Raw genomic sequence first — 17,748 nt, forward strand, 5'->3', positions numbered from 1 at the left:
AGTGATGGGATGTCCATTCATCTTTCTTTCATTCTACCTTCCTTCCTTCCATTACACAGGAGAACCCATCTCTTAACTGATACTCCTCCTATGCCGCTGAATGGAATTGAATAAAACTTTTACAGAATCCTTATTACATGTTTCACCTCTTATTAAGGTTTTCCCATTTCAATGGGAAGACCTTATTGTATTTCTTCTGATTACTATTAATATTTTTATTTTTTCCCGCCCGACATTTTGCCAAAGTTATGGCTCAACGTACCACGAAAAGATTTTGACAATCTTTTGCAATCTGACAGAAGACTTTGGAATTCACCCTATGAGACGTGATCATTTGTCGGTCCTGAGTTATCTGCCTCGTAGCGGAAAAACTAATTTTGTAAAAATTTCTTAAACCGTGTTAGATACACACAAACCAAAAGCTCCATATTGTTCAGAAACAAGGGGTAGTACTATCTGACAAGGTTTCGTAAAAATTTGAGGTTTCCCTGGTTATGCGTTTTCGTCACTTAAAATGAAATTATTTGGTTGGTTACTTATCTTTTAAACCGTAAGTCATATAGACTTGGGACCTTCACTGTTGATCTTAAATGATTTGCAGTATGTTTAGCACTTGATGGTTCTTTGTCAAACTTTGATAAGACATTTTACCTCATTTGTATGGTCATTTCTGAATCTCTATAAGGCACTTTTTGTTGTAGTTTTTTGTTTATGTCTTTATAGTATGAGTTATAACTAGTGGGTAAGCAGTATTTACTGTCTAAATATGTATCTATATAGGAAAACTCTCTATCAACATTTAGAACTATATTCGTATACAACGAATTTCATTATTGGCAAATTTCGTTATTGGCGTGTTTATCGATTTTGGTTATTTAATATCACCTCTCTCTTTTAAAATTTGTGCACATGTTGTAAACAACAGTTCTTATTGTAATTTATGCATTTGATTTATAATACTGATCTAAAAATGAATATGCATAAAGAATTTACAAAATTCTCCAACAATCATGTGCAACAGTTCAAATTTAAGTTATGAAAATGTTATAATGTGAGTATAATTGTCTTGTGCTCAAGGGTTAATTCTGAGCTGTTTTTAATTAGAAACCTTTACTACCTTTATTCAAAGCTTAAAATGAATCCATGAATGCAGATACAGTTGCAATACAATTTGATATATTTTGTTTATAACAGCGTACGTAATCATTATAACATAGTGGTCAAAGTGCTGTAACTCTAGCGAGAAAAAATGAATCATGGAAATAAAGAATAACAAAGTTTTAAAATTTATTAGATGTCTTTGTTAATTTTTATTTTTCATACTGATGGCTATCGCTTTCGACGGTAAGGACCATTGAGTAAGAACTTTATTTTTTTCTGTTGGACTACCCACAGTATTACTTTTTTGTAACCTCCCTCCCCTTCTGTTCGTCGATGTCTACAAAAATGGTAATATGTATTCACCATTTGCGTATCATTTCGATAAATATAACAAATTAAATAGTTTATTTTGAAAATCATTAGTGAAGTAAAAATTCTGCAAAAGATTCTAAATAATTTTGAGCAAAAAATAAATACAATAACAAAATCCAGTACCATTTTTGAGTAACGAGGAACTATGGTGCAATAATATAAAATAGCCGCAGTAAGACTTAACGTCTCTTAAACAGAGATACAATAAATCTTCTTATAAGACAATAAGTAAATGAAGTTAATACATCCATGAATGCTAGTTTCTGAAAACTGTCTTATAAAGTATACTTCCAATACATTTTTTATAGTGGCCTTCGACCTTTATATAGGCACCTAAATCGCAGATGTCCAGATTTTTAACAGTAAAAACAACTATTTACGATCTTTAACTACAAAACAAGCCTTTGTATCGCCTAACATTAACCAAAAGCCTATCGAGAATATCACAATAAATAAACGTGTATTAATAATTTTCAATTGTCATTCAAATAGAAAAGTCAAAATACTCATGTACTGAATCAAATTACACTGACTATTTCAGTTGCCTTAAAAAGGCTAGAACGGAGACCGAATTCTTGGTTATTAAAACAACCATTATTGTACACTAATACTGTAAAGTCCCATTGTTCCAACATTGTATTCCCAACTTAGACAATGGAGGCATATTACTCACACTTGTACACAATATTCATACTTACACAGTGACTTAAAAGTATGATTTTAAAGTTTATAATCTGAGTTTTATTTTGACCACATTTGTTCAATACACACTCAGATAATACATTTACAATGCATAATTCTAAGTTAAGTGTGTTTTAGTACTGCACACATGTGTGGCCATTTGACCTGGAAGTGTCAATTAAGACCTTTGCTTTGGGATAACTCATAATTACCTCTCTTTGAATTTTTCTATGTTCATGAAAATCTCCATTTTATTTTGTTCTCAACTAATTATAGTGATGAAATTGACTGAAAAAAATAGTTTATTACTACACAGTTAATACATGTACTGAATTCATCTTTCTTATAAGAATAAGAACTTTTTGTAAATTTAATAATAGTCAAAAACCTTGCCTTTTAAAGTATTTGCAAGAAATAAATAGTGTTGATCGTAATGTCTCTGCTGTCTATATTTCAATGTCCCTATTGCTCTTAGGCAAAGGTCATTTCTCCAGAACATGATTGCAGTTAGAGGAGAATGGACGGGAAAGACCTTTCAATTGTTGTGGAACAACTGACCTTTTAATTTTAGATTTTGATCCAAATTAATTTGGGGGTATCAAATAGCAAAACATGGACTTTGTCATTTGTAAATATGGAGACATTGGTGGGACTATCTCTTATCCCTTGCTCCTACCATACAACGCAATGGAATTGAATGAAACTTTAACAGAATCTTTATTGCATGTTCCCATTGTGCACCTCCTATTTCAGATTTTGATCCAAATAAATATGATGGTCAAATGTGCATGTTATCAAATGGGAGATGTGGGGATGGGGTATCAAGTAAGTGTGTTTTGACATTTTTTTTTCTAGTTTTAGATCTAATTTTGTAACTGGATTTATATTTTTGTTTGATTAAAAAAAAGGGTTTAAACATGTACATGTAGGTAGGATTGGTCAGTGTCATTATGTCCATTATTTGCCTTGCCTTTAGGCATCAGCAGAATACATTTTTAATATGGCTGACAAGTACATCTTTGGTAAAACTGGGATTGCTACAAATTTAGAATAGTTTGAAATTTAGTATGGTGCTTCAGCATTTTCACACCATGTGTCATTTTTGTCATGGTTGCAGATTTGTTTTCTGTTATATCGACTCAGTTTTAGTGCATTTTTATTGTACAATTTTAGATCTGCTAAATGATTCATAGAAATCATTTTTAGTTTGATGTGTAGCTTAAGCATAGTCAGGCATCTGCTGCCTTTTTTTTTCCTTTTTGATTGTTTGAATATCAGTGTTGATGTATGCATTTTTGTAGAATGGTACATACGTCTTGTTAAATTTGTAGTGTCATAGCAGTTAACTGCTGACTATTAACATAATACATGTGGAATCTCATGGAACTTAACTGATTTCACAAATAAATACTTTGACTTGTATTTGAAGTGGATGTTTTCCTGTAAAGCTTTTAAAGGATATAAGAACACTTTGTCACTTTGGATGGTTTATTAATTAAAAATATTTCATTTAAGCCCCACAGAACAACATCAAATATATTATGAATGTAATAAATAATGCATTTAGTGTCTTATACGAACTGACAAAATATAATTATTGGTCAAGTCTTATTCTTGATTTCTGATAACATGGACAACATTTTGGAGTTTCTAACATTTAAGATCATGGATGAAAATAATTGTTTAGTCAATAATGACCAAACTACAATAAATGCACACTAAAATTTAAAAAGTTAGTTAAAAAAAGGGGTTGGTTTCAGGCTATGCCATAATTTGCTCGTAATTGTCAATGAAGAGACACAGGTAGTGACATCTCTTCTTGTTGCATTGAGAAGGATTTTTAGTGTCTTATCTTTGAAAACAAGAATCTGACATGACCATATTCTTCTTTATTGCTTGGCATAAATTTCCCAACTTTTCCTTTCCTATACTGGTATCACAGGTAATGTTGCTTCAGAAACATTGCACATAAATATTCTGTTAATAACAAATAACAACATTTATATATGTATATATAAAAGGGAGATAACCCTTTCAAGTACAACAAACTTTACTTTATTTAATAAATAATATACGATGAAAATAACCCTATGATAAAAATTCATGCTCCTCTTCCATGTTATATCAACTTATGATAACAAATCAAGGCAATGATTTTTGCCTAAAAATGAAGTTTGACCAAAAAATAAAAATGTTTACAAACACACCATTGAATTTCTTTAAAGTGTTCTAAAAATCACTATTAGAATTTAATGGAAGCTTTAATGGTGAATGGAAGTAAAAACTTCAATTTAACTTAGTGAATGTAAGTTTTGAAACATTGAATGCAATAGATTTTCCATCATGTTATATAATGCAGTGATACATATCTACTGAGTAAGGTTATGAAAAGTTTGGTTTGAAATCTAACCAACTTCTATAGCAGTGCACAAACTTCAATAAATCAACAATTTTAAATCTGTGTATAACACTGACATTGATGGGTATTAAACTTCATCGAAGAATTTTGTTCTCATGTTAAACAACTAATGGCATGCATAGAAATGAATCAATGAATCTGAGCCTGATCAACAGGCCGAGTTATACAAAAAAATACTGGCCAACTATAACCACACTGGGCAGACAACAAGTTTATCAACAAAGAAAAAATTTATTACTCATGGTCTTCAAATTTTAATATACAAAGATAAGGGCATTAATTTAAAGATTTCATTGATTTCAGAATGCAAGAACATATTGTTCCTTTTTTTGTGACCATTTTACTGGCATTAGTATAAGGCATACTTTAGTATTGAGTTGTACACCTCTTTTTAAATTTCTATGCCATGGCAACTGTCACACATGTGGGAACGTGCATGTACATGTATGATGTAGTTAAATGTGCCTTTCAGTGCACAAACTTAGCTAGTAGATTGTACATGTAAAAAGATTAACAGTTCTTTGAAAACAAACAGAACAATTGTCTATAACTTTTAATTGAAGTCTACATCCATTAAAATGAATTAAACTTACTGAAAAATGACTATTGACACACATTAAGTTACATAATTTGACAAAGTTAAAAGGGAATAATGGTTGCTAACACTACTTAGTACACACACTTATAAAAATTTTGTAAATTGTTTAAAATGCAATCACACAATTAAAACAAACAATTAAATTAAAAAAAAAATTTTATGCATTCATATGTGTGACGTTTAAAGACAAAATAAATCAAGTCTCGTATCAAACAGGAGTTACTTCCCTTATATCAACTATTTACAAACTTTCTGAATGCCTATCTTCAAGGATAAAAATACAATAAATATCCTCAAACCATAATGGTAGCCTTTTAGATCTGATGGTTAAACTACTAGACATTTGTTTACATAAACAATGGCACTATTTTTAACCCACTGAAAACAACAACCACTGTTATACTGACAAAATCGTCAGAATTAACTGACATCCAAATGTCAGTTTTATGGGGAAAACCGACTGACATAAAACTTTTGCTTTCAAACAGCTAAAGTCTCTGATTCTTTTGTTGTTAAAATGTCAGCTGTGTCACACATGCTTTCTTTGTTCTCTTGATGTCTTGAATCAATGATGTATGGAGCGATTGTCTGTCTGCGGTTTTGTCTTCTTTTCTTGCGATCCTCCATCATCCTTTGAAGTTGTTCAACTTTTTCTCTTAGAACTGGGTCATCTTTTGCTTCTTTATTGTTTTCATTTTGAACTGAAATTATTAAACTTGTACAATGCACAATTTTATTTTGCAAACTGATATACATGCAACATGTACATACAAATATGTACTACATGTTTTACCAATTTGAAGACAGTTTTGTACTTAGCAATTTATTCTGTTAATATTTAAGTTAAATAAACCATTTATTTTGCTCTCTAAACAACAACAAATTTTGCCAAATATTTATCTCTTCAACACAGGCAAATGTGTCACACATGAGAATTGTGTTTTGCATCATGATTACCATATGAATTTAGCACCATGTGATAATGATATATTTCAGTTTACATATGATTCTCACAAACATATGATTGACATATGTTTCCCAGTCAAAATAAACATATGAGAATCATATGATCGTCATATGACTATCATACGTTAAATAACATATTATTATCATATGTGGCACATTTAACGTTGTAATTGACTGTAGAAATACAGTGAGATCTTGTAGGTCTTAAGATTGCTTATACCAGAATTAAAATTTTGTTCCAGTATTGGTTTGTTCCTCAGTGGTTCATTTCAGACAACATACCAAAAAAAGGGGAAGTAAAAAGAATGAGTATAAGTCTGGTGGTCTGATAGATCTATGTTTTTTTTGTTTATTCAGACAATAAACAATAATTAGTCATTAACTGTCTTAAAAAATAAAGAATAAAAAATTAAAATAGCTTTAAAAAGAATGCATGATTTGTGTTTTCTAGTAGAAAAATAATACAATTAATTTTAATTTTGATAGTTTTGTCAGAATTAATTTTAGTAATAAAAAGATGATAATACCATACCTGTTTCCTGAGTTTTTGAGGTAGTGGAGTGTAACTGGTCTCTAAGAGTACCAGCCCTAGCAATGTCAATGTGGGGTGTTGCTCCTAGTAAGTCATTGAGTATATGAGCTATAGTATTAATGTTTCGTCTAGGTTGGCCATCACGGTCTTGGACAGAAGGGTCTAATGTGCCTATAATATAAACAAATTCTACATTTATACATTGCTGATAAACTTTTGGTCACTTCCATTTGATTAATTTGATATATTGTTTACTGACTCATGATTATTTTTATGAGATATGTTATGTATTGTACATGTATCTTACAGTTAATTTTGAACAAAAGGCATTGGTTTGTATGTATCCATCTTTTGACAGTATACCATGGACTCTTATGTGCTTTGACTAATTTCTGCAATATTTCCATCCTTTGTATGTCATCAGGGAATGAAGCTCAGTTTTGTTTTTCACTGCTTTCAGTGCCCTTTTCAGTCACCTCTGTATAACAGTATCTAAGCCACTGTGTAGAGGCATGTAATTCTTATGACATAGATTGACAAGGTGATGAGAAAAGTAAATGTCACTTAATGATTTTATTTTCATTTGAAGCAGCATGTGTTCTGTGTACTAAGTACATTCTATGAAAAACTGATATTCAAGAAAGGTCACATACAGTTATTATGTTCTATAAATGTTTATATAAAGACTTTATAATATAGATATCAAACCAAATTTTATTATTCTATGTTTGACTTGACCTTGTTTAGTAATATATGTTTGTTTGTTCTTTATTAGCATGTTCCTTTTATGTTGTTCTATACCAAGTTGTATATGTATTTAACTGAATGATCCATGGTGTGAGGGGTAGCTCAATTCTACCTGTTACTGTGTTCTTTCATCAATAAAAAAATCCTTGATAATTTAATTAACAAAGTGAAAATGTGTAAAAACTGAACAATTTAACAGAACCATGAAAAGGCATATAAACAATTAGAAACATTTTTGGTTCTCTGAGTTTTTTTATAAAGGATTTACTAATACATGTATATTCTTTCCCAAATCTAGTGAAACACTTACCTGAAAATGTTCCTGAGTAAATGCCTTGTCCCAGGTGTTGCATTCTATGAATGACAGCACCAGAATTATGTTGTTGGTAATTAGAGAAGTCTTTTGTCTGAAATAATGAAAGTAAATCACTGTTAAGTTCTTTCTTTTGTGTTAGTATTCTAATTTTTTCTAAAGGGGTATGTTTGATTAATATCAAATATTGGTCCTGCAAATAAATTTAGTAAAATCAGTAAGGATTTTGCAGAATACCTAGTCAAATGTGAGCTTCTTTTCACAACAAAACCTGTTTTTTTTGGAGTTCATTCATGCATAACATGGAAACCTTTGTACCATAACACCTGACAAATATTAGTTTGTTGAAGTATGTGGCCATTATGTCCTGGTAGAAAAATCACCTGTAAACCCTCAATTTCATTTTTTGAATAGAAACAATACCTTTATGAAGTCATTTCGACACGTAAATGTTGCAACAGCTTGAAAATCTGTTTTGTCTGGGTTTAGTCATCTTTTTTATACAATGATTTGCCAATAAGTCTTTTTAGTGGGTTTAAACAAATATACCCATTTGCCTATATTTTGTTTCCATTTTCTGAAAAAAATTGCCTTAAAACTGTTCTGGTGGGATGGGAAAGAAATGCCACCCATCTATCCCCCTTTCACCATTCAGATCTATGTAATGAGTTGAATTTTAGAACTTACAGTGGTGCTTTATGTGTGTACTCTTTATTTTCATATAAATAATGTGAAATAAAGGAAATTCAGAACAAACAAACCCAGAAATATTTTTTTTATCTACATCACAATGAATCCATCTTAATAAATGCTATTAATTAAGTGTTAAATAAAAACATTGTACCTATGTTAACATAGAATCCTTTATAAAGATGACTGGTAAAAACCTTTGATTGTTAATAAATAGAATACACAGAAATAGAACACTATAATGGAATGCTGACCATTTATTACTTCAATCATAAGATAGTAATTGGTCTCATTATTAGAGGCAGCATATTGTAACTCATTGATTAACTGGGCAACAGAGGACATACAAAATCTTAAAATACCAATTATGTTTTGTTCTACATTTTGTCATTGTAAATACTATCAATGGTTATGAATGGTATTGACAGAAGCTGTTATTCTTTGATTCCATACCTTTTGAAAGCAGTTATCATATTGTGAATAATGAGAAAAGCTGGTATGGTCTGGAGTTGGTGATGGAACTTCTTGGTGGTCTTTACTGATAGTAGTTGGTGGGACTCTAACAGGAGGTGGTCGGTGAAGTCTCCGGCTCTGACTGGTTGAAAGCTGGAGCTGAATGAACACTATATGGTCAGCTATCCTCATCCCTAACACTAATGGTGCTCTCCCAGACAGAAAGTCATTCACCTAAAATACAACTTAATCTTTTACCTTAAGGCAAACTTCTGCTTACAGGGCGTGCAATTTGAAAGGTCACATACAATCCTTGGAAATGCCATGTTATTTTTCTTTTGGCTAAATGTCTCTATTATGAAATGAATGAGTTTGCTTACCAAGCGAACTATATAATGTACCTGTTTTGACGAAGCTGTTTTAAAAGTAGATTTGTTAAAAGGTCATGATCAATCTGGTTTTGTTATTTATGCAAAAAAGTGAACATGTGCATTTCTTGTACTAAACCCTGAAAAAAGAGAAACCAAAAAGAAAAAGATACTTCTGCTTTTGAAAATTTTGACAGATTTAAATGTCCAGAATTAATGTCCGTAATCTAGCTCAATTCGTCTGCAGTAGATTTACCTTATAAGGAATTAACAAGATCTTAGTCACTCTAATTGGAACATGAATTCTATTGTGTTACCTGAGACTCTGTTAAACTTTCTAAAGCCTTAAATACACTGGAGTCATTCTTTTGGAACTGAAAAAAAATAATACTTCAGTGTAATAGAAAGTAATCATTTCACCCGGTCACTCATTTAGTACGGACTGAGCGTTTAACTTTACACTTCTTACTCATAATACTGGTCATACATGTACAACACACTATCATGTAATAGGTCCATAGTTCTATTTTATTGAGAAATGTAAGTAACCTGTAACTGATTAGTGTTTGTTGAGAGATGCTAGGGCAAACTTTTCGGTTGTTGTGCCAGGTTAGTGACCATTGTTACATTAGGTAGTCAATAATAGGTAAAAACAATGAAAAGACTTAACATGCCTACTTTTCCTGTTTTACTTGCCTTTTATTGAATTCAGCAAGTGTTTACCAAATTTAAACAAACGAGGGATTTGACATTTCTAGTCAATACATCAATGTGACAACATTGTTATTATTGCTCTGCATGCATTCTCTTCAAAATAAACTTAAATGGATTTGCAGGGTAATCAAAGGCAACTTTGCATGTCCCAACCAAAAGCTAATACATATAACAAACATTTGAAAAAAGTCATTGACTCGCTTATTTTCCATTCAGTTGGTTCAGTTAGAATAAAATACGTACGGAATAGTATACTTAAGTTACGCAAGCAAATTATATCTTAACATAGGAGGCTTTTCTTGATCTGATATGATATACACCCAAATCGTGACTTACCGATAATCCGGACTCTATATGCGGTATAAGGGTGATCCTACTGTTGTCTGTAACATTGTTTTCTCGTAACGTACCATGATTTAACAACCTACAAAAAAGATAGGATTAGCTAGGATATATTTTGTGTACATGTAGAGTGAATTAACGTTGAGTAAGCAGTGTAATGTTCACAAATGGTAGCTACGCCCTTTACTGCTAGATCAGATGAGTTTATTCCTCTGAAGTTATGGACAGAAATCCTGCAGAGATTTGCTTTAAAGTTTTGCCGTGAAGTCTCAGACAATATGACCGGTCAGTGCACCCAAGTTATTCCAATGAAGCATAAGCATGTATACTATTTAGAGATTGTGAAGTTATGAGGTCCTGGTATATATATTTGTACGTTTTATAAGGTCTTTTAATTTGAAAATCGAATATGAATATTAATGACTCCCTTGAAAATTTTGAATTTTCTTTATCACTTCCCAACCAGATGTGTTACCTTCGAGATGACATGATGAAACGGCTATGATAAATAATATAAACTGATTAGCCTTTTTATACATTTGACTTAAAAATCATGAATATACCCTCCCTAATTTCCCCACGACTGACGTCATCAAAATAACAGTCCGCCAGTACTTAAAATATTTCTAGCTGATGTATAGATCGACATACCAGTCATTCACCTTTAGAATCTTAATGACTGTTTATTGTTCAAAACACAGGTAAATATATGTTACGTTTGGGTGACAAACAGTTGCGCAATTGTCCCGTTCAAACCACTGGTAATGAAATGTAAGAAATACATGTACATCAAGGGCGACTAACCACAAATTTGTCATTTATAAGTAGGACAGTAAGTGAAGTATGTCACATGTCCGAAGTCAGTTTACGCCTACACAGACGACATAAGTTGTTTATTAATATTAAGGATTAAATTTTACAACCTACAAGTGTTAATGTTATTGCTAATTCTCATATCAAGATCAATACTTGTTTCGGTAAATTTAAGGAAAGTCTATTTGTCAATTCGATTTTATAATCGGTTGTGGACATTTATCATTAAATATAGTCCATCGATCATGGACAGGATAAGTAGTAGTTGTAAGCATGGTACGAAAGCATAGGATTTAAATAAATTCATTGTATAAAATGACTTTGGTTGTACCATTGACGCTGTACAAGCATTTTAAGGTAATAAAAAGCCATTTAAAATATAATTGAAAGGAAAAATAGGATTTTCCAACGACTTTACATGTTTACACAAATGAATGTTTTGAGATAGTAAAGTGCATTTTATACTACGTTCTACTTGTAAACTAGGCCACAAGTCGAATTGTTAACACCTGTCAAAATTGTAGAGAGTATCGTGAATATATACCACCTACATACTTATCTAATCTATACGAAAATAGAGGATTTGAGCATTCCTTCCAACCCACTACCGGGCAATGTGTTTATATAGAACATCGTACTTCTAAAAAAACGTATTATTTTGTGCATGGACAGGTGAACATCCTGAAGCAATCTAACTGAGCATTATCATAACGATATACTTCTCCCTTCGTATTACGCACCCACTCTTACGAAATTCCAGACGGAAGAAAATTACTACTAACATGTATAAACTGATCACATAATTTTACCAAGAAGTTCCGACCTGCAGCTGCGACTTCAGACTAAAGCTTTTGTTTCTGTGTGACCTTAGAATGTATTCATTTATTTCATTTTGGTGCAATGAAATACAGGAATATTTTTACGAGGTGTCTGCTGCCTACAAGAGCAATAAACTCGTGCTTCTAGATCCCTTTGCTATTTAAAGGTCTTACATGATACAAAAAATTGTTTAAACTTAAATATCATCACATTTTAAGCTTAGTTACGAATTCGATGAATTCAGAAAAAACAAGCAACAAGATGTCTTTTGTTATGACATAAATATTAAAATGTATGTAGGTCCTTCGCCTATATAACGAAGAACGTATCGAATTTCTTTATAAAAGGAAACCACAAATTTCCATTTCTTTCCTTATTTGAAGCAATTACATTGTACAAATTGTAGGTCAAATAGTTACCACATGATTAAACAAATCATTTCCTATAGAATGATCCCTCAAAGGTTAATGAAAACAAAGTATCTAATGACCAGAATATCAAGTATATAGTTATATGAAAGTTTCAGATTTAAGTTGACAGCTCAGACCTACAGAATAACATTTTATCTACCAAGTCTACTACTTTCATTTGACATTTTCAGTGGTATCAAAAAGAAACGGATTTATTGTCAATAACTGCCTTCAACATCCTTCACTAAGATGTTTATTTGCATGGGAAGGTGAAGGCCATTTTTTGACATTAAAAGCAGCCATTTGATGCGGCGTATTGACGTCATACCATTGATCGGCAAGTCTTCTGAGTATTTGTTGGTCCCGGGGCCGACTAATCAACAACTAATGAGAATCTGTTTGCTAATGAAGTTACCAGTTCAAAATCCAAAATTATTTTCAAAAGGGAAGATCATGGGAAGATGAATTCATTGCTTTTCACCTCCCCATTCATGGTTTTCATAACTTATGATAATTTGCCAACGATCTATAAACACATTAAGGAAGTCATACCGTTTCTGCGCGGGGGAGTTGGGTGTGGGTAGGTTGACTCGGGGGTTGAGTCAGCTCTCTCAGGGTATTCTGTGATTCAAAAACTAGAATGACTTTTCGACCCTGACTTTTGATTTCACATTTTCAAAGCAAATAAATCACCATAATTGGTAATGTTTGATCATTGATGACAAACATGAGCTGATGCATAAATAAGTGCGGTTGTTTCTTATTTAAACCACGTGAGATTACTTATTGCACACTCAATGACCTTCCTGGATTTCGTTTTGACCAGAATACAGCGGTTTTTGTCTGAGGATAAACAAAGAGAAGAAGTGCTAATTTACGGCACCAATGTGGACCAATGTAGCTTTATTTTCAAACATTCAATCAAAATATTGGGTGCAAACCGATCCAGTGCGATTTTATTCATTTATATTGTGTTTAATGAAGGGAAAATATATGCTTAAAATAACGAGAGTAATTAATGCGACTTCTTACACAAGTGCGTAAATATGCACTTAACATCTTTTACAGTAAAACACGTAAAATTTTCGGTACAAGTTCATTAACATTCGATGGGTTTTACAATCCTATATTTGTCATATGTGGTATACCATATATACATTTTCACACCTTGTATAAAATATTTTACAACTTTTCTAGATTATATGACATGAAGGACATTATGTTCGATTTATAAGATGCCATGTAGGCAAAAGATGATATTTTTATGTGTTTGACGTCACGAGTTATACAGTCGTTTTCTTGACCTGATAAAGAGATGACATCAATGTGATATATAGCCCTCAGCATTTCGAGAATGATGCAACGATTTGCATATAGACAAACCTCATTCATGACTTTGTAAAAACAGTTAGATGGTAGTTAAGTGGCTTTCCCTAAAAACAGGGGGAGGGGTTCAAAGTTAACGCATAAAGTCTTGTTCATGCTTTTCAGTGCTCATGTTTTTTAACCACCAACATTTGTGCCCGGAACCTCTACTTAAATTGATTCTACTTGAAGTCGTCATTTAATTATTAGTAAAGGTCAACCCTCTAAGATATGATATATGACATTCATGGTCCATTATGATTCCAAATGTTAGCTGTTATATATCTCAAATACTTCTTGGTTGACCTTTTCTTTAATGAGTTTGCTTGCCAAAGCAAGTAATAGCAATAATGTGTTGACCTTTATTTAACCGGCCAGTTATGGCAAACAACACGAAAATGCAGTAATCAACTTTACACTGTAGTATATTTTGTAATTCTACCAACTCCCTGAATGAACAGAATCTGTCAATCCAGTATTTCTATGCTGCAATTACTTTATTAGGTTATGGATGTCAATCTGGACTTTGTGCAAAATATTATGTTAGTAAGTTAAACATGTGAAATTTATATCGGTACTGCACTTGTTTTTTTGATAAAGATAAGACTTTCAAGATTGCGTGACCAAGATATTGCTTTGTGCTTCAAATTGCGTATAGAATTTACAGGAATCATTAGTACAACAGAAGATGCTATGAAACTTCTATCTGTATTAAGATAAAGCAACATTTTTAAGTCTTAGGTGTCCAACAACATATAAAATTAGATATACTCTTTGTCATAAAAAGTAAACAAAATCATTGCGTAATCTTTATTTTGAGTGGAACCAGAATGCTATGCAAGTGTCTTTAGTGATGACTTTAAACATAACTTCCGTTTGAGTTGCCTTTTTATGGCACATAACAAATATTTGTCATATTCTAAATGTTAAATGGTTAAAAAAAAACACAATCATTTGATTGGACTTCTGATATTATATCAAAGTATCACTAATTAAACTTTAACTTGATAATATTTATGCTATTGATTTGAATACCCTTTCTAATACAATAAACGTACACTTGCAAATGTCATCTCAAAGTTCATCTCTACACACATGAAAATTTGGCATTTGTGGCAAAGACTTGGATCATTCAGATGTAAGATTGAGTTATTACAGTAAAAGATGGATTGCAGTTCTATGACCTTTTCTTTTATGAAGAGATGGTTGGATTTGGTGTTTGATATATGTCAAAATAATCATTTGCCAGTGATATGTGACCTTTTAAATCAACTTAGATGTATCTCTTATATAAAAAGTCGATTATTTCTTCCGTTTTACGTCATCAATTTTTGTTTTTGTAAGTAGAAGAGAAGAAACTAAACCCTGCTATGTGTTGATTATGATGAAGCATTAGACTAATTTCCAATTCGATTAATAGACTGCAGTGGCATGCATGTAAAAAATATTTTAAATGAAATCTTCGTAATTGGCAAAGCAACTTCTATTATGTTCTTGCAGCAGTCGTGGAAGTCGCTTTTTAAAATAACATTGCTATGATCCAATCAAGCTATCACGTTTTCTGGTAACTTGTTTTGGAATGCAATGTGAATTTTTACTTCCTTGATTTTTGATGACACATATTTCAATTATTACCTTGGGCTATAGACTGACGCCTAGTAAAAAAAAACCTTAGAATTAATAATTTAAACTGATTAGTTTTTAATTGTTGCTTTTCTTGAGTGTCTGTTTGGTAAGGTAATGTTATGTTAGTGCTTTAAATGCGTTCGTCTTAAATGCAATCGAATTATCTAGTCACCAAAGGGAAGTATGCACTACAAAAGTAAAGCAAACTTACTCTGCCTACATACCTTCTCAATGTACAAAATTCCACGTAGGTGCTTTAAAGTGTATGAACATTGATTGTAGAGCTCATCATGGTGTAGATCTTAACAATAATTCAAAGATATAATATTGAAATTTAAACACGATTTTACCTTGACACAGATTTGGAATTGTGCATACACGATGATTCATAACAAAGGTTATATAATGATCTATTTAAAGAATAATTATGTTTAAAAATGTTTAATTGAATTTTGCATATTTATTTAGAATTACTTATTGACTTTATAATTATGAACGAGTCAATATTCCTAAAATATACGTTCTGGTCATGGTGATGTAATTTACGTCATGAATTTAGAACAGAGTGTATTAACTTCGAAGAAGGTGAAAACGCATGCATATGCTAGGTAAAAAACTATTGTATTTTTTAAATCATACCTTTCTTCGAAGAGGGCAATGCTCTTTCATATCGATATTGACCCAACCATGGAAAGCCCCAGTGATGTGGTTAACCACATTTCCCATTAAATAAACTCTTGTCAGTTCAAGTTAACGAACATATCCCACAGCTGTCTATAAACGATAGTGTAGGCGTCCAATCTCAGCTGATCGAATGAGGACATACAGACAATAGTATATGATATATTGATATTGGTATTACCATAGTATGGTAATCATCTTCAATCTTCTGTTTTAAAGTGAATCGCATCATAGAGCGGGTCAGGGTGGAGGTGAGTTTGTTGAGTTAGGTGAATCTGGATACATTGAACTACAAATGGTTTGCATTTCAGTAGTGATTAACAACGATAAAACTTAACATAATGCAATTAAACGAATGGTTTTGTAACGGGTTGCTCCCAGTGGACATATTACAGTGGTTTAAATGCAAGCTTCTAATTAAACTGAAATCCATCTATGAATATTTTGAATTGTTCCACAAAATGCCTCAGTGCAGCATCATGGATATAAATGTTCGTGCTCTAAAAGGGACTATTCAAACCAATCATTATGATCCATTGTAACTTAAAAGCATTAAAATTGATCTATAATCAAAGAAGACAATCAGGACGTCTGAAGGACGCATAGAACACAAGTCGCATAGATGTTCCCAAGCGACCCTATTAAACCTCGAAGAACAGACAAAACTGGTACAACAACAAAAGTCAGTAATCAAGAAATGTGGTTTGAGCATGGAAAGACCCAATTGTTTTACTTTTCATACATTTAAAGTGGTCTGCTTCCTTATGAATGTTTGAAACTGTCTGCTTCCTTGTATATGTAAACAACAATTTGAAATGCCCTGTCACTTCTATCGTTTTTAGGCTACGAACCTCAACATTACATACCTTCTTTCTGATACTTAATATTCTGAAATAATATACCCCTCAACTAACTCATAAGCACGTTGTACTCAGCATGACACAGATGACACAGTAAATACACATGTGGGTCACTGAGTCAGCTGATGCCTTTCCCCCACCAACTAGATCACAATATAGGATGAATATTGCACCTGTCACAAAATGTCAGTTATTAAGTTCAGATCAATCATTTAATGTTTCATACGGAAGATTTGTGAATTTTTTAAAGGAGTGTAGAATAATAAGAATATGAAATAAAGAAAAGCGTTACAAGGAAGTTCTTTTTATAACTGTCAAGTCTGTGATAAGATATATAAATGTGAGATTTAGTATGACTTACCTATTTCTATAAAGTAACTTTATACGATCTTGTTGGATCCTTAATTTTCTAGAAATAAAGTATTTTAGTCCGTGCACGGTTTCCGATGATGAAACTACAAGTTCAAGCTTTCCTCCTGTTGTTGGGCACACGAATAAGCGCGTGCGATTTGCACGTGTATTTATGTCCACATTAGTTTTTGCATAGCAGCAGGCTACGTTTTCTTTATTTTCCATTTTGTTCTGATACTCAGAAGTTGTAAACGGACAATGAAATACCAATGTTTATGTTCAATTGCTTAAAACAGGGGGATGCGTCCAACGAAGTAATACAAGTGCTGTTAAGTTTCCAACATCTATGTATGCTGCACCATATGCAACAACTAACTATGTTTAAGACTGAATGCAGAAAATAATAGTACTTCCAATAATTAGCTTGTCACAGACTTTCGGAGACGAATTCTGGAAATGTAACGAAAAGTTGAACTTCGTTCGTATATATGATACTTGTTTACCTATAGAAAATGGACTCGTCCGTT

General features: G+C 32.0%; 1 protein-coding gene across 3 annotated transcripts; it reads right to left on the reverse strand.

Annotated features, from left to right (window-relative positions):
• Positions 1-3,624: 3,624 nt before the first annotated feature.
• On the reverse strand, positions 3,625-17,736 carry LOC148629650 (midnolin-A-like). 3 transcript variants are annotated; one of them, XM_088554967.1, is made up of 7 exons: positions 17,232-17,736; positions 10,291-10,378; positions 9,558-9,614; positions 8,873-9,106; positions 7,727-7,823; positions 6,670-6,840; positions 3,625-5,872 (listed from the first exon to the last, which is right to left on the reverse strand). In XM_088554967.1, the coding sequence occupies exons 1-7, from the start codon at positions 17,444-17,446 to the stop codon at positions 5,652-5,654; spliced, it is 1,083 nt and encodes a 360-aa protein (XP_088411093.1). In that variant the 5' UTR covers positions 17,447-17,736; the 3' UTR covers positions 3,625-5,651. The 3 variants fall into 3 exon arrangements, with proteins under 3 accessions (XP_088411093.1, XP_088411100.1, XP_088411102.1); XM_088554974.1 differs by lacking the exon at positions 17,232-17,736 and adding an exon at positions 16,192-16,349; XM_088554976.1 differs by lacking the exon at positions 17,232-17,736 and adding an exon at positions 10,772-15,476.
• Positions 17,737-17,748: the final 12 nt, after the last annotated feature.

Source organism: Perna viridis, chromosome 1, assembly GCF_037379345.1.
Source record: "Perna viridis isolate PV_CMFRI_1.1 ecotype Kerala chromosome 1, ASM3737934v1, whole genome shotgun sequence".
NCBI lineage: Eukaryota > Metazoa > Mollusca > Bivalvia > Mytilida > Mytilidae > Perna > Perna viridis.